The sequence below is a fragment of the Carcharhinus amblyrhynchos genome, chromosome 8, assembly GCF_965287045.1.
Source record: "Carcharhinus amblyrhynchos chromosome 8, sCarAmb.v2.hapA, whole genome shotgun sequence".
Taxonomy (NCBI): Eukaryota; Metazoa; Chordata; class Chondrichthyes; order Carcharhiniformes; family Carcharhinidae; genus Carcharhinus; species Carcharhinus amblyrhynchos.
In genome coordinates, this window is record NC_137331.1 from 62,689,197 (window position 1) to 62,711,237 (window position 22,041).

Genomic DNA, 22,041 nt, shown 5'->3' on the forward strand with positions numbered 1-22,041 from the left:
CTCTGCTGCCTATGTCTTAACTTGCGGCAGTCCTATTCCTCTCTCACTCCTGTGTTTACTGGCCTGTCAAGCAACACCTCGGTCTTAAAAGTTTTCATTTTTGTTCTCAAATCTTCCATAGTCTTACCCCTTCCATCTTTGTAGTTTCCTCCAACTTCACAACCCTCTGAGACATCTCTATTCTCCTAATTCTAGCCTTTTGTACATTTGCATTTCCAATGATAATTGTTTTACCTCTACCTCCTTTACCATCTTTAGGACACTTTTTAAAATCTTCCTCTTTGACCAAGCTGTTGATCATCTGACCTAATATTCTCTCATGTAGCTCAGTGTCATACTTTCTTTTGCTCCTGCAACGTGCCATGAGACATTTTGTTACATGAAAGGCAAGCTGTCTTCGTTATAGGCTTGTAAACTGTCATTTCACAATTACCTGAAAAGTTAATAATTAAACAGTGTGCATTTGGGGCTTGGCTAAAGCAAGGTTAACTTTTATTATTAATTAAATAAGGCACAATTCACCCCCCCCCCCCCCCCCCCACAAAAAAATCCCTTTACATTTCCTTGAAAATGAAGATGTACAAGTCCTCAACAGCTCCCAACATTTCTTGGGCTGCTTAAGTTTTAGAAAATCTGAACATCTCAACAATTTACAGTAGACCTGTGCTTAGAGATGGCTTTTTGGTAATTGTATTTAAAACAATGAAATGCTAACAGCCTGATGATTTGATTAGTGGTAAATCTGAAGTGATTAGTTCTACCACATTTGGATCACAATAGATTCAGATTTTTTTTGACAATCAGCTACTCCAAAAGAACCTGGGGTTGACTTATTATCAACCAGTTATTTAAATTTTTTTACTATTAAGAAAATGCTCCTGCCAGCCAGTTATGTTAGGTAGAGTTGCATAGAACATACAGCACAAAAAAAGGCAATTTGGTCCAACTACTAAACCAGTATTTACATCTCATCTCACCAATCAGTATACCTATCAGCTTCCATTTACATACATCCATGCTACTAACCTCAATTACTCCAAGTCCCATAATTAAACCATTCTCAATTACCTGTACTTGTGTAGCATCTTCAACATAGTAAAACATCCCAAAATACTTCACGGGAGAGTTAAAAAATTCAACAATGAACCACATGGGAGATATTAGGGCAAGTGGTCAATCGTTTTGTTAAAGCTGTACATTTTAAGGGTCATCTTAAAGGAGGAAAGAGAGGTAGTGAAATGGGAGAGCTTAGGAAGGGTGTTTCAGAGCTTTGGGGCAATGCTGCTAAGGACATGACGGTCAATTGTAAAGCAATTAAAAACAGAGATGTTCAAGAGGCAAAGTTAAAGGACCTCAAATGAAGTTTGCAGAGCTGGAGATGGTTACAGAGATGGGAAGTGGCAAGGTCTTAAAGGGATTTGAAATTTAAAAATTGAAGCTGAAAAAGCAGTACATTGCCGGGATGGTGGGTGCAAAGGACATGGTGAGGGTTAGAACACAGAAGAATGAGTTTACTAAGCATGGCAGGAATGCATTGGAATAGTTAGGTCTAAAACTGATAAGCATGATGAGACTTGCAGCTCAGGCAAAGCAGAGTTGGGCAACGTTTGAGGTAAGAGACAAGCAATTTTCCTGGTACTGCAGATGTGTGGTCAGAAACTCATCTCTATACTAAATAAGTAGTCTAGTTTAGTCTCAGGCAGTTGCTAGAGAGTAGGATGGAATCACTGGCTAGTTAATGGAGATTTGGCAGGGCTTGTAAAGAGTCACTGAAAAGAATCAATGGTTTCTGTCTTCCCAATGGCTAGTTAATCCCTTTGTTGTTCAAAAACTTAAGACACTCAACTCAAAGGGAATACAAACTGATTTTATACATCCTATCCTTGTGATTTATTCCTTTATGGCACAATTCTGAATAATAAATGCTGTACCCTCCTTCAAGACATACTTTTCCTGAGGTTTAGTGACTAAAGCTGAATGAAGTAGTCCAGACGGGTAGAGAAGTTTTATCAACATTTCTTATTGGATGTATTGTGGATACTCTTATTTATGGCTCCTAGCTTTGGTCTCTATACCAGCCTTCCCAGATCTACCACATTATTTTTAAAGATCTCTGTTAGATCACCCCTCAACCTTCTCTTTTCTTCAACCTGTTTAGTCTGCCCTGATAATCATAGTCTCTCAGTTTTGGTATAATAATGATAGTTCTTACATCTCTTCCCGTGCTTCTATATCCTTTTTTGTAATGTAACAGCCAGAACTGTGCTATGTTCAAACGAATCCATATAGCTCAATGGCAAGATAAGTTAGCTGTGGAGGAGCAAAGAGATTTGCAAGTCCGTGTGCACAGGCCTCTGATAAATGGTGCATAGGTACATAACACAAAATGGAATGCTGGTCTTTATCTTAAAAGGATTTGACTAGAATGCAAGAAGTGATGCTTCAAGTCATACTTGGTGAGACTCCATCTGGAATACGGTGATTGACTGGTGAACCTCAGTGTGCTGACCACGTACAACATGGATTTGCCATTATACAAGGATTTAAAGGGTTAAATTGAGGGGGCAGGGTATATTAACTCGGTTTGTATTCTCTTAACTAAGGCGAAGGGGATGATCTAGTCTAGGTCTTTATAAAGAGATTTGCGCGGTTAGATGTAGGAAATCTAGTTCTATTTGTGGAGAAATTCAGAACAAAGGGGTGCAAATTTAGAATTAGAGTAAGGCTAATTAGAGGAAGCACATTTTGTTTTACACCAAAAATAGTGAAAATCTGGACTTCTCCAAAAGATTGTGGATATTGGGCCAAGTCAAATTTTCAAGACTAAAATTAATCAATGGCTTTTTGTTAGGTACAGAAATGAAGGGGGATGAATTGAAGGTCAGTGAAGGAAATTGAAGAAGAGATCAGCTATGATCTAACAATGAATGGTGGCCAAAACAGGCTCAAGAGTCAAAAGGCCTTCTCCTGTTCCTATATAATTATATTGCCTTTGCTGAAATTTACAAAGTGGTATCTTCTATCAATTGTATTCAACTGTACTGAAAGCTTCCAATTATTTTACTCATCAATATATTGTTTTCACTGTTTCAGGACAGAGGAAATTGTGCTTAATTTTTCCTTTGCATATCAATAAGGCATGGTTACAGTACAGAATTCAAAAATACCCGAGTGATTTTGCAGAGCTCGAGTCTGTCCATCCTCAGTGGGAGTAATCAGATCCCATATAAATCCTTTGATCTTTTCATCTCCTCTGTAATGGTTCAAGCAGTACACAAGGATAGTGCGGCAGATGGTCTCCACATCGTGTTCTGTCAACTGTCGTTTAAAACGCCCATGTGACAGGATATCACTCCATCGGCCCCAACTGAGGATAAAAAAATTAACGGTAGCTTTAGTCAAGTAAACTTTTGTGAAATCATTGAAATTCAATATTTAGCTCATATGTATAACCAGACACCTAGACCATTTTGCTGATAAAACAGCAATTTTGAAAGAGAAAGCCTGAGGGAAGGGGAAAGAAAACACAGTGAGCAAGGGTAAATGGGGCCAGTGGGTGAGAAGAACAAAGAACGAAGAAAATTACAACACAGGAACAGGCTCTTCGGCACTCCAAGCCTGCACTGATCATGCTGCCCGACTGAACTAAAACCCCCTACCCTTCCATAAGAACATAAGAAATAGGAGCAGGAGTAGGCCATCTAGCCCTTCGAGCCTGTCCCACCATTCAACAAGATCATGGCTGAGCTGCAGTGGATCAGTTCCACTTTTCCACTTTCTCACCATAAACCTTAATTCCCTTATCTATCAGAAATTTTTTTACCCGTGACTTAAATATATTCAAAGAGGTACCCTCCACCACTTCAATGAGCAGAGAATTCCAGAGACTCACCACCCTTTGAGTGAAGAAGTTCCTCCCCAACTCCAATCCAAACTGCCCCCCCCGCCCTTATTTTGAGACTGTGCCCTCTAGTTCTGCTATCCTTTCTAAGTGGGAAGAATCTCTCTATCTCTACCCTATCTAGCCCCTTCATTATCTTATATGTCTCTATAAGATCCCCCCTCAGCCTTCTAAACTCCTACGAGTACGACCCAGTCTATTCAATCTCTCCTCATAGGCTAGCCCCTTCATCTCCGGTATCAGCCTAGTGAACCTTCTCTGCACTCCCTCCAAGGCCAATATATCCTTTCGCAAATGCGGAGACCAAAACTGCACTTAGTACTCCAGTTGCAGCCTCACCAGTGCCCTGTACAGTTGCAGCAAGACCTCCTTGCTTTTATATTCTATCCCCCTCGCTATAAAGGCCAACATTCCATTCGCCTTCTTGATCTTCCGGGGACCATATCCCTCTATTCCCATCCTATTCATGTATTTGTTAAGATGCCCCTTAAAAGACACTACCAACAAGCAAGGGAGAAACTCAGGGAGGAGGGTGGACTGGGGGATATTGAGGTAGAGGGAAAAGAGAGAGACAGCGCAGGGGAGTAGGTTTGGGTGTGGAAGGGGGCAGGGGGGTTGATGGTGGAAGAGAAGATAAAGTGAAGACACTGAGAGAGGGGGAATCAGGGCGAAAAGGCAGCACCTCTTCAAATAACGCTAAGATTTATGCCCAGCTGTGCGTGTGGCCTCAATTTAACATATGGCATCTTTGACACCATAACATTCCTTTCATAGTGGTCTTGAGAGCTAGTGTGATCGTGTTCATTCATGACCATGGTAAGACTTCAACCTCAAAATGACCTCTGTGGTTGATATGAAGGTAATTTTGAGTGAACACGTTTTCCTATTAATTTAAAAATAATTTAACTGTTCCCTACCTTTTATTTCTTTATCTTTCTTTATATTTTGCACCCCCAACTCTTTCCCCCTGTTTTATCCCCTTTCTCTTACCTTTCCTCAATTTTATCTATCTCCCATCTCCCTCCACATCATCTTCACAGCTTATCATCCGATTTCAGCTTCTCTACTGTTTGGCCATTCACATCTTTTATTCTCTCTGTGGACTGCCATTAGCACCTCAAGTCTTTCCCCTTGTTTTTGAGGCTATGACTCATCTTTCATTCCCTCACCCTACAGTATAAATATCTCCCACTTTCTATGCCTTTAAGCTTTGACAAAGGGTCATCTGGACGCAAAACGACAGCTCTTTTCTCTCCTTACAGATGTTGCCAAACCTGACATTTTCCAGTATTTTCTCTTCTTGGTTTCGCATTAATTTGTTTGCCCAATTTGTTTCATTGCTGCACCAATATAAAATTACTGTGCAATACACATGCCTAGTTTCTGTGACCCAAAAAAAGAGAGAGACATTTGGACAGAGTAACAGTTTATACCAGTCAAACAGCAAATTATGAATAAGGCCAATAATTGTGTACAATTGATCACTTGGTATGGTACACATACCGAATTACATGGTTTCTTACTTTTAAAGAGCACACTGGGTTCTCCACATCAAAATTAAGAAGCCTTACAAAAATGTTGTGGCTCAAAGGTAGCAAGGTCCCTATTGCATAGCATGTAAATTAGTTAAATATTTTGTCCCATTTATAAGATCCCTCATGTGTAAGAGCAGATCAAGTCAGTGTAAATACTTACATCAAATTGATGCCCTACGATCAATGTTGCATATCCGTGGCAGAAAATACTTGGTGCAAGGTCTCTAGTTGGACATCCAGATGTACAGTCTACTTTGATAAATGTACTGCTGATTTTAATTCCAAGAATCTGGCTGCAGACCCCAACACCTGCCTCTCAATTGACTATCTTTGGATTCCCTCCCTCCCTCAGTCCGGTTATCAGTGTTTCTGCCATCTTGGTATCCTAAACCACTCAATAGGCTATGAATTGACTTTCACTGTTACAATCCCAGGTCAAGGCCCCTTGCTAAATAGGCACTGCTACACCATCCAACCCCTTGTTTGGCATACTGACTTGCTCAAAGAACAACCAATTTGTCATCTTTCCCATCAAACCATAGCACCTTGGTCCTCATCATCTTCTCCCTCCAGCTGGTTGTCCTTCAACCTTCCCGTAATCTTTCCCTTCATGTATTCTACCAATGCTCAGGTCCACTCCTGTTACTTTTCCACCTTTGATGGCCTTGCTCTTCTCATTGTGTCAATTACTTAAGAACTTCTAGAATTATTCTCCATCTAAATTTCTTTCCCCCCTCCAAATACTTCTGTGTCTGCCCCTGGAAAGAATGTTCTCCCAATTCACTTACAATCGAAGTTCCCTCTAGGCGCATGGCTGAGCACCAATTTTGAATGTGCTGTGCAGGTAGCAAACAGGCTTTACTCAAACAATAGTCCATTAAGACGCACACATGTACGGCCATGCATAATCTTAAGGGGGCTGCACAGTGCAAGAAGCAGGCCATGTGCAAACAGAAATTTGGGGGAACATTGCTTACAATGCTACTTACAAAATCTCATCTGTCAGCCTTTGACCCTCTCTTCATCATGACGTTTCTGCAGTTCTTGATCTGTAGAACCACACCTTCATCTCAATCATCAATACCCTATTCAATACAAAAACTGTTTTGCGCACACACACACACAAGTACAAGCAGCTTCTCCTGGTATGACCCATATTTCAACTTCATTTGTGTCTCTGGGACATGAGGAACAGACACAACCAATAACTGGTGTAGCCATTCATCACTAGATCAAGCTGTGTTTATGGACTTTTCAGCTGCATCCCTCCCTTCCCCTAGCCAAACTTCCTCTCAGCTTCTCATCTGCTCTAAGCCTGATCGTGCATATTTCTGTAGTTTCCTTCCCATCTCCCCTAACAGCCTCATAGAATCCCTACAGTGCAGGAGGCCATTTCGCCCATCAAGTCTGCATCGGCCTCAATCCCAACCAGGCCCTATCCCCCTTAACCCTCATCTATTTAACCTGCTAGGCCCCCGAACACTAAGGGGCATGGTCAATCAGCCTAATGTGCCCATCTTGAGAGTGTGGGAGGAAACCAGATCACCTAAAAGAAACCCATGCAGACATGAGAGAATGTGCAAACTCCAAACAGACAGTGACCCAAGACTGAAATTGAACCCAGGCCCCTGGTGCTAACCACTGTGCCGCTCATCTTATCCAAGAGAGCCACCTCCTGCTCTCTCAATCTTATTTCTACTAAACTGCTGACAAAACATACATACTTCCTGGCTTCCATGTTGGCTGATGTTGTTAACGGTTCTCTATCTTTCAAACCTACTATCATCACTTTGCTAAAAAAAGGCCCAAAATCTTTGCTAACCACCATCCCACCTGCAACATCCCTTTACTCTCCAAGGCTTGAACTTGCTGCTGCATTTCAAAACTGTAAGAAGTCTCACAACACCAGGGTAAAGTCCAACAGGTTTATTTTGTAGCAAAAGCCACTAGCTTTCGGAGCGCTGCTCCTTTGTTTACCTGTTGGACTTTAGCCTGGTGTTGAGAGACTTCTTACTGTGTTCATCCCAGTCCAACGCCAGCATCTCCACATCCTTCCAAAACTTAGATGGCTCTCATCTAAGTCACAAATCACTTCTGACATGACTGTGACAAAGGTAAACGATATCCTTCTTGATCTGTTGGCAGCTTTTGACATAATTAACCACACACTCCTCCTCCAGTGCCTCTCCAGCTAGTTGAGACTGCATTTGCCTGACTGTTATTCTCATCTATTCAGTCATAGCCAGGAGAATCACTTGGAATTGTTTCTCTTCCTGCTCCCGCACTATTACCGGCAGTAACCCACTTTGGCATTGACTCCCATGCCCTGCAAATTTTGATTTACTTGGTACAACTAGATGGCATTAACTAAAAATACAATGTCTATTTCGACAAACATGCCAACAAATCTGAGCACTGCCTCACCATCACCCGCCCAGAGCTCTCCAGTGTCACTAAATTATCAGCCTGCTTGTACAACATCCAGAGAATGTTTTTTCAAATAGTGGGATGACTGAAGCTACCATTTTTGGTGCCCACCACAAATTTTGCTCCCTAGCTTTTAAACTGTAATCCTCTTCCTGTCAGCTGTCTGAGGCAGAACCAGATCTTGATCTAATAGTTGGGCCAAGCTAAGCTTCTGACTATGTGTCCATGTCATCACTAAGACTGCATTACTTCCATAATATCTTAAGTCACCATTACAAGAGTTTATCTACTGCTGAAACCCTCATTCAAGTTACCTTTAGAATTGATTATTCCAACTTGAGGACCAGCCTCCCACATTCGTACCTCCATAAACTGGGAGGTCACCCAGAATATAGTTTGTATCCCAACACACACTTGGTCCTATTCATCCATGACCCTGTGCTTGGCTGTTGCTTAAGCAACATCTCAATTCAAATATTCTCATTCATAGTTCCAAATCCCTCCCAGTCTTACACTGTCTTATATCTCATCACTTCCAGCCTACAACTGTCAGGTTAACTGTGTTCCTCCAATTCTAGCCTCTTGAATATTCTTGATTCCAATCACTTCTTTGGCAGGCTGTGCCTTTATTTGCCAAGGCGCTAAGCTTTGGCATTCTCTCACTAAATATGTCAACTTCATTTCTTTTCTTTCCTTTTTTATATGATACTTAAATTTTAGCTATTTGATCAATCTTTTGGACACCTGCCCTAATATCTATTAGGGCTCAGTATCAAATTTTGTTTGATTAACACTCCTGGGAAACATCTTAGGACTAAGGCATATAAAAATACAAGCTATTGTCATCCACCTCCCTCTCAGGGAGCAAATCATTTTGACTTCCTTCCTGTTTCCCCCCTCCACATGCATTTCACAGTCCCCTTGCAAATGAGATGGCCTTTCCTCTGACTTCCCACTCATCATGAAAATCGCTGCCATAATTGACCTCAGCAATTCTAAATACTTCTGCCTTTGGATGCCCTTGTTTCAAGTTACTCATATTTTAGCTATGATTTTGAGTCATTTATAACTCTCTTTGCATAGATTACTTTGCTTTTAATTCCCCATTAATTTGAAATAACCTATTTGGATCTCAAGAGCAAGGCAATGTTTCCATATTGTTCAAGATTCTAACCTTGGTAGACAACTGCTGGCATGTTAGGTATGGATTCAACTTCCATATGAATGCTGGTAACTTAATTTACCTGTCCGTCATCATCTTTGATTTTATGTCAAAGTGGTTCCCCACTATTCAACAAGTTGTATAAGAGCCAGAAGTTCTACCAATTTAACAATAAGAGCAAAGGCACACGATTCAATTCCGTGGTAAAACTCTGCACCCAAACCAACTCTCTCTCAGGTTGCTTACTCAGCTGAGGCGACAAGGTTCAGTGGGTGTCCTCCTGGTGTTTCAAACCTCATATCTATCACTTAACATTTCTCCGCATTGATGCCCTCTCCCATTGAGAGAAAATAACTTAGAATTATCTAGTATCTTTCACAACCACAAAATCTAAAAGGACTTCACTGTTGAAGTTTAGTTACTGCTGTAACGAAGGGAAACATTGAAAAACCTTGATGTCTACAAAGTGGCTTCAACCAGCAATTATATTAAGATATCTTATATATCTTAGATATATAGGTTAAGATACAAGTGACATAGGTAAAGGGATAAATGGGAGAAAACTGCTTTTATTTTAGTGCCATGGGATTCTTCCCAACAGAGGGGGCAGAAAGGGCCTTAATTTAACGTCTCATCCAAATGATGACAACTCCGACTGAGCAGCACTGCCTCTGAATTTATTGAAGCATCAGCCTAAATTAGATGTTTAAGACTGTGGAGTGGGCTTTGAGTTATAATCATGATCAAAGGGGAGCATGATACACTGAGTTAAGACTGACAGCCTCAACAATACTTTTGTCACCTCTCAACATTTCCAATTCACACTAAGTAATTTTTTTCCATCACTCCTACTCTCACCAACCTCAGAAGAACATGGCTCAAGGCCCACTCAGTAATCCCATATGTGGACACCAGTCATGTATGCTTCTTTAATTTATTGCATGTTCCTTACTGCTCCAGTTTCCAGAGTCTGTGGGACCAGACTCTACCTTTTACTCTATACCCATCCACTCATCTAACATGAAAAACCTCAATACCTATCTCTTAACAGCACAGACAAATTCTTCTACTACTATTGACTGTCCATTCTGCATTTGTAAAGTGACTTGGAATATTTACTCAATTCAAGCTTATGCAGGCTGTGGTTGACAGACATCACTATACTACCGCTGTACTCCCTACAACACTACTTTCCTCTGATCCACCACTGAGGAAGTGCTAACCAGGAAGGGTCCAAGCTGACGACATAAATCCACCAAAAAAGTGATTAGCTCCTTTAGCAATATGATAGAAAAGATATAAGCTTCACAAAATTCAGAAAAATGCTTCTTCAATGATCAAACCACTAACTTTATGTAATTTGATATAATTCTACTGCAAAATTATTCCTTGCAAGCTGCTTAAAGCTTTGCCCGCTACTAGCGACTAATGAAAAATCTAGGCTTCAATGTCGCATTACATTATTGCCCATTTTTAAATGCACTGCCTTTCCTTGTCTTGAACCAAGCTACAGGAGAACTGACAACTCTCCCAGAAACAGTTATACCATGCAGCTCAGTACATCTAACAAAGTGAATAATTAGAAATAATGGCAAGAATGGTTACAATTATTTCCTAACTTAAACAAACATTTTTTGGGCGAATGCAGGGATTTGTGCTAAATTAGATTGCTAAATATTTTTAATTTTTTCAGTTATTGTCACAGTGACACTGAAACTTTTCCACCTTTCTTTTCATGGAGATGTTCTTTTCCATTTTTTGCATGCTGCTCAACAAGTTCTGTCTGCCTGCCCATCCAAGCAAACATGATTCATTACTAATGTTGTAAAGTTACAGTGAAAGCAAACCTCACCACAGCTCAATTCACTACAAAACAAAGTGTACCAGCTTATCCTTGCACAAGACTTAGCTAAACCTCAGTTAGAATACAGCATAACCGTTGGCTTCTCCGTGGGATACTGTCTAAAGTTTTTTTAAAGGGTACAGAGGTGCACAAGATGGGTTACTATTTTAAAATACTCTTTTAACTACTCAGATAAGCTTAAAGAGCTGGATCTGTACATGCTAAAAAACCTAGACTAAAAGATGATTTGATCAAAGGTAACAAAATAATGAAGGAAGCAAAGTGTATTTAAAATTATAACTGGGTAGGTTAGAGAGTACAAGTGGTCATATTTACAAGCTGCCTAAGGGTGGAACTAGATCGAATTGGGTGATTCTTTTCCTGGATAATACTTTCCAGTGGGATAGTAGTTAATTCGTGTAGTGAACGCTGATTTGTTATATACTTTCCAAGAGTTAGTTGGACTGGTTTCCAGTTGGCGCAGTGATCAAATCACAACATGCATCAAAGTTAACATGGTCTCCTTGACTTGCGCTGATCACCCAACAATCATTTTCCAAATATTGTTCTTCCAGTTGGTTTATCTGCTTTTTCTCCTCTGCCAGCTGATTACATGAAAACAAAGGAGCAAGCTATTCAACACCTTGAGTCTGTTTTGCCATTCAACGAGATTATGCTGATAAGAACATAAGAAATAGGAGCAGGAGTAGGCCATCTAGCCCTTCAAGCCTGCCCCGCCATTCAATAAGATCATGGCTGATCTGAAGTGGATTAGTTCCACTTTCCCGCCCTCTCCCCATAACCCTTAATTCCCTTGTCTGTCAAAAACCTATCTACCCATGACTTAAATATATTTAGTGAGGTAGCCTCCACCACTTCAACGGGCAGAGAATTCCAGAGATTCACCACCCTTTGAGTGAAGAAGTTCCTCCTCAACTCTGTTCTAAACTGCACCCCCCCCCACTTATCTTGAGGCTGTGCCCTCTAGTCCTGCTGTCCTTTCTGAGCGGGAAGAATCTCTCCACCTCTACCCTATCCATCCCTTTCATTATCTTACACGTCTCTGTAAGATCCCCCCCTCATCCTTCTAAACTCCAACGAGTACAGACCCACTCTATTCAGTCTCTCTTCATAGTTTAACCCCCTCATCTCTGGTATCAGCCTAGTGAACCTCCTCTGCACTTCCTCCAAGGCCGAAATATCCTTGCACAAGTGCGGCGACCAAAACTGCACACAGTATTCCAGCTGCGGCCTCACCAGTACCCTGTACAGTTGCAGCAAGACCTCCCTGCTTTTATATTCTATCCCCCTCGCTATAAAGGCCAGCATCCCATTCGCCTTCTTGATCACCTGCTGCACCTGCAGACCGGGTTTTTGCGACTCATGCACAAGGACCCCCAGGTCTCTCTGCACCGTAGCATGCTGCAGCTTTTCGCCCTTTAAATAGTAATCCCTCCTACTATTATTCCTGCCAAAGTGGATAACCTCACACTTGCTAACTTGGTACTCCATCTGCCAGGTCATCGCCCACTTGCTCAGCCTATCCAGATCCCTCTGCAGACTTTCCACACCCTCCGCACAATTTGCTTTTCCACTTATCTTTGTGTCATCAGCAAATTTCGTCACCCTACACTCAGCCCCCTCCTCCAGATCATCTATATAAATGGTAAATAGCTGAGGCCCCAGCACCGATCCCTGCGGCACTCTACTAGTCACCAACCGCCAATCAGAATAGAACCCATTGATACCAACTCTCTGCCTCCTATTAGACAACCAATCCTCTATCCACGTTAACATCTTACCCCCAACTCCATGCCCCCTAACGTTTGGAAGCAACCTTTTGTGCGGCACCTTATCAAACGCCTTTTGAAAATCGAGAAACACCACATCCACTGGTTTCCTTCTGTCTACCGCACTAGTCACATCCTCAGAAATCCAATATATTTGTCAAACACGACTTCCCCGTAACGAATCTGTGCTGCGTCTGCTCTATCAAACCATTCTTTTCTAGGTGGCTCGCTATTTCTTCTTTGATGACGGATTCAAGCATTTTTCCAACAACAGATGTTAAACTAACCAGCCTATAATTCCCTGCCTTTTGCCCGCTACCTTTTTTGAACAGCGGCGTAACATTAGCCGTTTTCCAATCTTCCGGCACTTCCCCGGGATTCAGCGAAGTTTGGTAAATAATCACTAAGGCATCTACTATCACCTCTGCCATTTCCTTCAGAATCCTGGGATGCATTCCATCCGGTCCTGGGGACTTGTCCACCATCAGTCCCATTAGTCTATCAAGCACTACCTCTCTTGTGACAGTAATTGCATTCAGGCCCTCAACTCCAACCATCCTTCTATCTTTAATATCCGGCAAACTATTCGCGTCCTCCTCCGTGAAGACCGAGGCAAAAAACTTATTTAAGGCCTCCGCCATTTCCTCATCCCCCACCACTAAATCCCCCCTCTCATCCTCTAAGGGTCCAACATTCACTCTAGCCAGCCTCCTCCTCTTTATATATTTGTAAAAACTCTTACTGTCCTTTTTTACATTTAGTGCTAGTTTAGCTTCATAGTCTATCCTTCCTTTCTTTATCAACTTCTTAGTCATTCTTTGTTGATTTTTAAACCTCTCCCAATCTTCTAATTGCCCACTACTTTTAGCCACTCAAAACGCATCAGCTTTTAATTTAATACTCTCCTTTATTTCCTTCGATAACCACGGCTGGTCATCCCTTCTCCACCATTCCTTCTTTACCATTGGAATATATTTCTGCTGGGCACCGAAAAAGATCTCCTTAAAGATCCTCCACTGTTCCTCAGCAGTCCTACCAACCAATTTGCGTCCCCAACCTACATTCGCCAATTCCTCTCTCATCCTATCATACTCCCCTCTGTTCAAACAGAGGACACAGGTTTGGGACCCTACTTTCTCATCCTCCATCTGCATGAAAAACTCAACCATACAATGATCGCTCGTCCCAAGAGGATCCCTCACAACAAGATCCCTAATTCTTCCTGCCTCTTTCTGTGACTCACCTCCATATTCCTCAACACCTCTGACAAACAAAAATATATCTCAGTTTAAAATCAACAACTTTCCAAATTGAGAGAACTTTGGCAGACTATTGTTAAGGCATCTTCTACATTTTAGAATTCTGGGGTGGAAACCAACTAGTCCAGGGGATTTGTTGCTCAGCAGTGCCAGCAAATTTCACAGCTCTGTTTGGGTATCATGATATATAAATGACATTGCAACTAAATGAGCCAAGATCAATGAACCACCTGATCTTTTTCATATCCTCATAGGTTTGAAAGAAAGGTTGAGATAAAGGAAGTGGGGAACAGGAAAGATAGAGAAAGGTTGGAGAGAGCAAGATTTGCACTGCTTGACTTAAAATTTGTCACTCACGTTAGGAGCGCAGGGCCATCCTGTGTAAATCACCATATTTTGCAGTATGTTTGAATGGCCTGGACAATACAGGTAATTTTAAGTATACTACTTTTTATCAGCATTAAATGCACCTCAAGTATATGAAACTGCCAAACTATGGAAGCAAACAAGCGGAGCTTTGTTACTCCTAATCCATAGTCATATGAGCAGTCTCCGTGTCTGCTTTACTCTACCACTCACCCAATGATATCAAACTCAATTACACACTACACAAACTAAGCAAACTAACAGTAGTCCTGCACATGTCCAAGATATAATCCAGCAGAAAAGAATGTATATAGTGAACCACTCAATTTGTTGAAGGAACAGTATTATACATATATATTTGGGTTTTGAGACAAAATGACATTTTTTCTGGCATTCAAAATCTTTGATGAAAATGTCCCAGCATTACTGGTTAAAATTCACATGATTTAAAACTTCAACTGGGTCTTCAGAGAAAACACTTCCTTAGGAGAAAGTGAAAGTTGGGATAAACAGTTGATTAATTGTTTCAAGAGAAGCAAAGTCTTTGAAGCAGATTTTATTTTTTTTAGAATAAATTTATGGTCAGAAAATATTGTACAGCATGAGAGCTATCCTAAAATTTACAAACGTAATCTACAAATTTACTCACCCATATACCAACAGATTCTTTTCTACTCGAAAACACTCAGTCCTTGGATAACCGTGGGACCTATCTTGTGGTCTACGGAGGGGCTTTCCAGTCTTTTCTTCAGAATCGCTTTCCAAATCTGAAAATTCCATTAGTTCATCTTCCTTAATAGCGTTGTAGTGTCTTGTCTGCTTTCTTACTCTTGGTGTATCAATCACCAAATTGTTCTGTAATAGAGCAAGTTTACATGAGCAAAAATACATTTATATGCTTTTAACATAATACACATGACAGCATTTTACTTACCCTTCCATTTATTGCATCGATATCCAATTCCGCTTTCTTTGCCCACTTCTGCCAAAAGTTGGGATCATCAAGGGAAATATCTGTCCTATTCCCAGAAGCTACAAAGCTGGCCTAAAGAGATTTACACACAAAAAATTCTCATAGGTTAGGAGAATCTCGTATGATATATTTCAAAGATTGTTACATTATATCTCAATGGTGAGTACATTGGTGTACAAATGACATCAAAATATATACATGTTTGTACTTGGTTAAAGACATTCACCTTTGCAAAAGTGGAACCTTTTCCTTCAGATTCTATAGTAATTGTGTGCGTGCGCCTCAAGAGAATCTGGTCAATATCTTCTTCACAGAATTTTGACCCTTCATCCTCTTCATCCATCAGTGCCCCATATGCACCTTTTCGAAGAAGGTCTTCAATCTCCTTCTTAGAAAGCTGCTGAACCTGAATATTTTGTAAAATTTCAATATTGATCCCAATATCAATTGAAATTCATTTATGAACTAAAGAGCCAGATTAATTTGAGTTGACTACATTCTATATACATACCCCATTGGCACTGTTTTCTCTTCCACTCATGGACTGCAGAACAGCTTTGTCCAATCCAAGTTTCAGACTTGCCTTATCAAACATCTCTCTTTCGTAAGAGTTCCTGGTTATTAACCTATATACTTTCACTGCTTTGCTTTGTCCTATTCTGTGACATCGAGCCTGAGCCTGTGGAATAGAAAATTCTTCAGTAGGCAGCAAGCATCATTTTGTATTCAGTTACCACACCTGCCATAAGTATAACTGAAAACAAAACTATTATAGAAAGCAACAGACAAATTGCACCTGGAGGTCATTTTGTGGATTCCAATCAGAATCAAAGATGATACAAGTGTCTGCAGCAGTGAGGTTAATCCCCAAACCCCCAGCACGAGTGCATAGCAGGAAAACAAAACGATCCGAGTCAGGCTTAGAGAAACGGTCTATTGCTGCCTGTCGAAGATTTCCTCTCACACGGCCATCAATACGCTCATACAGGTGTCTGGAAAACAATTTTTAGAAATATTAAATCCAAAGCATATTCGTTTTCAAGCAGTAAAAAGCTTTCACTTGCCAGATCTGTATAAATATTGACCCGAATCAAAAAACCTCAGCTCCTTCACTAGGATATCACATTTATCTCATGGTTAGATCACTAAACAAATTAGGATGAGAAACGTTTTGGCATATTGAAGCTCAGCCGTAGTCCTTTATCTACAGCCATGTTCTTTATCTACATGCAGTGCTTATGTTTTCATCATTGAATTTCTTCTGCCAGTTAAACTTTTCATCCAACTCATTCTGTACTGTCCACATTACTAACGTCTTTAAACTTTCACAATTTGCATTGAGTTTCTGAATTCAAGTTGACTCAGAGGAGGAACAATAGATTAATATTCAGCTTTAAAAACTTTAGCATTCCAGATAGGTTTTAAGAGCCGGGTAAGCTTACATTAGAGAAGTACAGACTTGTCCAATTTGATTGAGGCTTATAAAACTGAGACTAGACTGTGTTTATGTGAACAACTTACTTTAATGAGAGAGGTGGGAGAGGACCAAGTATTACACTTAGAAGTTACGCAAGAGCAAAATTACATGGGATGTTAGGCAGTTCATCTTTACCAAATTAATAGGAGGCCTGTGAATAGGCTGCCAACTCATGAGGTAAACACTGATTCATTGCATTTCTTCAAGAGAGAGAGAATAGAATTTACTTCTGACTGAATCAGAGAACATACAGAATAGGTAGACGCACTATAATATGCATCAGGACTGATGTGGTCTTTTAGATATTTTGATCACACAAAAGGATCAGGGAGACTTCTTTAGATTATGCTGGATTGCATCTTTATAGGCTTTAAAACTTTTTCCACTTCAACTGAGAGATTACATAGCTCCAGGTGCACAAGGGCCATCTATATTTTTATGTGTGATGCACAACTATATTGGATAGGACGGATGCATCAGTTGGTCTCCTGTCTAACTACAATCTTTGGAAATTAATCATATCCTCAAATTTAAAACCAAACAGCAAGCAGAGTACATTTTCTATTCTCTATCTTGTGCAATTTAAGAACAGCACACTTAGTATTAACAGTAGCTTTCATAAACCTGTGCTACTAAATCTATGCCAGAATTAGCCATCTTAATTCCTTGATAAAGAATTGGGATAGCTGTTGCCTTTTTCCAGTGGGCGGTGGGGGAGGAGGGGGGTGGATGATGTGTGTGGGATGGGGAAAGAACAAAAGATATACATTTAAAAATTAAGCAGAAGTTTTGCATCTCATTTTGTAATCAGCTGGATGATGCACCATTCTTTAGCCAAGGTAGCAGGCAGGCAACCTGTTCTCAGCATTCATCGGCATTGTCTGAACCAGCTGCTGATATATCCATGAGGAGCCAGGAGTTAGACCTTTCCATGATACACTATTATAGCCTAGCCAAAAGTAGGAAACCACAGAGGGGCATTGCTGTGCAAATATGTGTGGGAAAAACTTTGGCTAAACTGTTAGCTTTATGGAATATTCTAACAATTTATTTAATTCGATTTGTAGAAGGGCAAATTATTTTGCAAATAGGGTGGGTATAGAAATTAAAGGTTTTAGAGGTGTTCAAAACATCCTACCACCTAATTCCTTGATACCACAAGAGGATAAACTAACTTACTGGCTATATAGTGGATCAGTAACCTGTAAGTGACATGTTCAAACCCCATGACAAGCTGTGAAACTGACATCAATAATTCATGGACTAACTTCCGAAAACTGCTCGAGAGAGTTATCAGATTATCATTAAAAAACCTAACAGGGTTAGTCATGTCATTCAGGGAAAGGAACCAGCCATGCCAGCACGATCCAGCATGGTATGGCTAATATGTGACTTCTGTCCCATGTTATGTACTTTATTCTTAAATGCCTCAAAGATAAGGTATTCACACTTAATTTTATCATCTCTGGAATCCTATGTATTAATAAAGGTCTTCCCTGAAACTCGATTAAAAGTCCCAAATGAATTAAATTTAGTTCAGCTTGGTTCTGTTTGTTGCAACCAAAATTCATGGTTTCAAAACTATTGACAAACCTGCACAAATTGGCACTCTCATCTCAAATAATGAAGTTAACTTGCTGGACCAAGTTTGGTTGGAGCAAACATTAGCCCATGGAAAATTAAATCCTATCGATAGCCCAGAATCTTTTGTTTTAATACCTCTTTATATTTCAAGTTTTTTCAAGTCTTTTTAGTGATTTCCTGCAATGCCACCTAATAGGAAAAAAAATGTTTTGGCTGCGATTTCAAAAATTGATACTAAAGGTGTTGAGCTAGGGCATATTTTTGGAACAAAGTAGGTATCTCACTAGTACAATGCCTGACGTGGGAATGCATTTGAAAGTAATAGACTGCAAAAGCAGAAAAGGCTCCATTCCCCATAAGAGACATAATTTGCTTCGAAAAGCACCAAAATTCCATCCCCTTCATCTCTTAACACCTGGTTTAGTCAGTTGCTAGATTGACTGATAGTCATATAAAGGTACCCGATTATTAATTTATAAAATTGGCAATGCTAAAAGGAGTTATATCTAGCTAGCCTATTTGTTTTTAGCTGCCTGACATCCCTTACGACTTTAACAGGTTAGCCGAGATCTGGTATTCTTAGTGACTTCACACAGAATACAAATCCACACTATTCTGCTCAACTACTGGCTCATTGGAACAGTAGTATACTATGCTATTTCGCAGAATTAACTTTTATTTATCGAGTATTGCTGGCCTCACCTTCGCTGAATGAGGTAGTCCTCAAGAATATCCAAACAGCGCACCATCTGGGAAAATATAAGCACCTTGTGGCCACCAGCCTTTAGTTTTGGCAGTAACTTGTCAATCAGTACTAGCTTGCCAGCAGCTTGGATCATGGCCTGAAGTTGAAAATCTGGTGTATCAGGATTGTGTGTTTCTTTAAACTCCTCCAAGATCTTCTCTTCAGCACCTACACATGCCAAAAGTGAACAATGAATCCATCACAAAATCTGAATTCTGCCAGGTCTATTGTTGTCCAAGATATCAAAAAAGCAAACACAAAAACTTTAAATAATTGCAATAATACCATGGCTCACAGCCAGCACGTAAGTTATATTTACTTCTTTCCCCTCCTATTTTGGATGTAATTTGAAAGTTCCAGCTAGTTTAAGCGTATGTAATTTTTACAGCTAGAGAAAAATCTGTGGATGAAAATATTATGTCAATGGACCAGGAATGTAAAAAAAACCTTCCATCTCCTTAAAAGGTCCTTATAACAATCTCCTTTTGAAAAAAAATGGTTTGTTGAACTCAACACAAGTACTCAGTTCCTTACTAGCTATAACAGACTAAAATTCTCCAGAGTTTTATTCAAAATCACTTTTTGAACTATGTAACGATGTGATTATTTAAGCACTAAATTTCTACTTTGTTGTGTTAACTCAAATTACAGATCATTCAAATATTTAGCACAAAAATGATTCCAAATCAGTAGCAGATTTTGTGAATTTAAAGATATTATGTCAAGATGGCCAATTAAATGAATAAGGCAGCAGTTATTCACTTAAAATCACCACAAGGATCAAAATACTGTGAAATTGATTCTTGTACAAAACATAATAGGATCTTTATATGTATTTTGGGTAATCCACAATTCATTTTAACATTTCTGCAACATTCAATTGAGCTAATATACTTATACCACAGACTTTTTCCTGAAGGAACTAAATCTAAAATTTCATGCTACTTATGTCAATTTCTTTGGTGGTTTTTGTGACCCAACTTAGTTTTACACCGCATAAATCAATGTTAATGATTCAAAACATTATAGAATTTCAAAAGTTGAATTCTGATTTTTGAATTTTAACTTTTTTTAATCTATTAATGTGGAAAAACATCCCAAAGTGTTTTTCAGAACAGGAAAGGAACCGTCAGAGAGCTCTAAAGAAAATTAGAAAAATGAATGAAGGGTGAGAAGAGAAGCAGAGAAATTGAGGGGTTTGACCAGAGTTCTAGAAAATACGTCAAAAACAAATGCATGTCCTGGCAATACTAAAGCAACGAAAGGAAGGTCAGATGACAGGGTATTGGATAGGGCACAAAGCAAGAAAAATAAATCATTGCATAGGATTCTGATAAAAAGCCATCAACCTGAAATGTTAAGAACATAATAGGAGCAGGAGTAGGCCATCTAGCCCTTCGAGCCTGCCCCACCATTCAATAAGATCATGGCTGATCTGAAGTGGCTCAGTTCCACTTTCCCGCTTTCTCCCCATAACCCTTAATCCCCTTGCCTACCAAAAACCTATCTACCTGTGTCTTAAATATATTTAGCGAGGTAGCCTTCACCACTTCAACAGGCAGAGAATTCCAGAGATTCACCACCCTTTGAGTGAAGAAGTTCCTCCTCATCTCTGTTCTAAACGCCCCCCCCCCCCCCCCCCCCGCGAGGCTGTGCCCTCTAGTCCTGCTGTCCTCTGAGCTGGAAGAACCTCTCCACCTCTACCCTATCCATCCCTTTCATCATCTTATACGTCTCAATGAGATCCCCCCTCATCCTTCTAAACTCCAACGAGTACAAGCCCAGTCTATTTAGCCTCTCCTCATAACTCAACCCCCTCAACTCCGGTATCAGCCTAGTGAACCTCCTCTGCACTTCCTCCAAGGCCAAAATATCCTTGTGCAAGTACGGCGACAAAAACTGCACACAGTACTCCAGCTGCGGCCTCACCAGTGCCCTGTACAGTTGCAGCAAGACCTCCCTACTTTTATATTCAATCCCCCTCGCTATGAAGGCCAGCATCCCATTTGCCTTCCTGACCACCTGCTGCACCTGTTGGCTGGGTTAACTTTTTTTTTCTTTCCACAGATGAATGTTCATCTGCTGAGTTTTCCCAACGTTTTCCATTTTTACTGTAGAAGGTGTCTCAAGTCCATGGAGGGATGTGTGTACCAGAATGGGGATTTTGCATCTTATGCATTGGGAACGGTTCATCAGTGCAATTTCCCAAAGATGAACAGGAATTTCTGAGAGCTACTTGTGCGGAACTTGACGAAGCCAGAAAGTTCTGAACAACTTCAAGGGTTTGCGAAAGGCAAGATCAGGAACCAGGTGAATAAGGTGTTTGTAACTTCAAGATTTGATTTATTTGTAGAACCATGGCCAAGGGTTCCAGCAGCAACGGACATGAGGCAAGGGTGAAAACGGGAGCTGCTGAACAGGTAGAAATATTGTGATTTATATGCTTTAAAATTTATGTCTGGATTGATAGCAATTTTTTTTATACCTTGGATCAATACTTAAATTAACAAACAAAATAATCTGAGAATGTTGCTTGCCAATTCAGTTTGCATAACTGAAGAAAGAATTTCTATTTATTGTGGTTTGATTGTTAAGAGATTAAGGGGAACCCAGATCGTTTTACTTCCAGTATGGCATTCACACTTGGAAAGAATGGCATTGACCTGTGTACTAACAGCGGATAAACTAAGAGCTTGCATCATCTAGGAAAAGTATTGAGACCATTGGGTTGTAAACAGCTATGCTTTAAACTGTCCATTTAGTTACAAGATGAAAGAGAGTTGGGCTCCTGAGGATAGCTAACCAGCATCTCCACTTGGATGCCTGGCCAATGCGACTCACGTTGCCACAGTGAGCGGGTTCAAGATGGACATGGTAATAAGGAAGCCATGGTGATATATCATGGGTTACGTTTTCTTAAAATATCACCAGATATCACATACAGGTTAGGGAGGGAGAGAGAAAGAGAGCAAGAACAGA

The 22,041-nt window shown here is 40.3% G+C and overlaps 1 protein-coding gene across 3 annotated transcripts in view; it reads right to left on the reverse strand.

The window, feature by feature from the left end:
- Positions 1-22,041, reverse strand: part of chd7 (chromodomain helicase DNA binding protein 7) — a 249,444-nt gene that overhangs the window by 43,844 nt on the left and 183,559 nt on the right. For all 3 annotated transcript variants that reach the window (XM_080194190.1, XM_080194188.1, XM_080194189.1), the window contains exons 16-22: positions 19,020-19,230; positions 16,053-16,248; positions 15,768-15,935; positions 15,483-15,662; positions 15,218-15,328; positions 14,933-15,138; positions 3,168-3,367 (exon numbers count right to left, since the gene is read on the reverse strand). In XM_080194190.1, the coding sequence (XP_080050316.1) occupies positions 3,168-3,367; positions 14,933-15,138; positions 15,218-15,328; positions 15,483-15,662; positions 15,768-15,935; positions 16,053-16,248; positions 19,020-19,230 (1,272 nt within the window). The remainder of the gene's footprint in view (positions 1-3,167; positions 3,368-14,932; positions 15,139-15,217; positions 15,329-15,482; positions 15,663-15,767; positions 15,936-16,052; positions 16,249-19,019; positions 19,231-22,041) is intronic.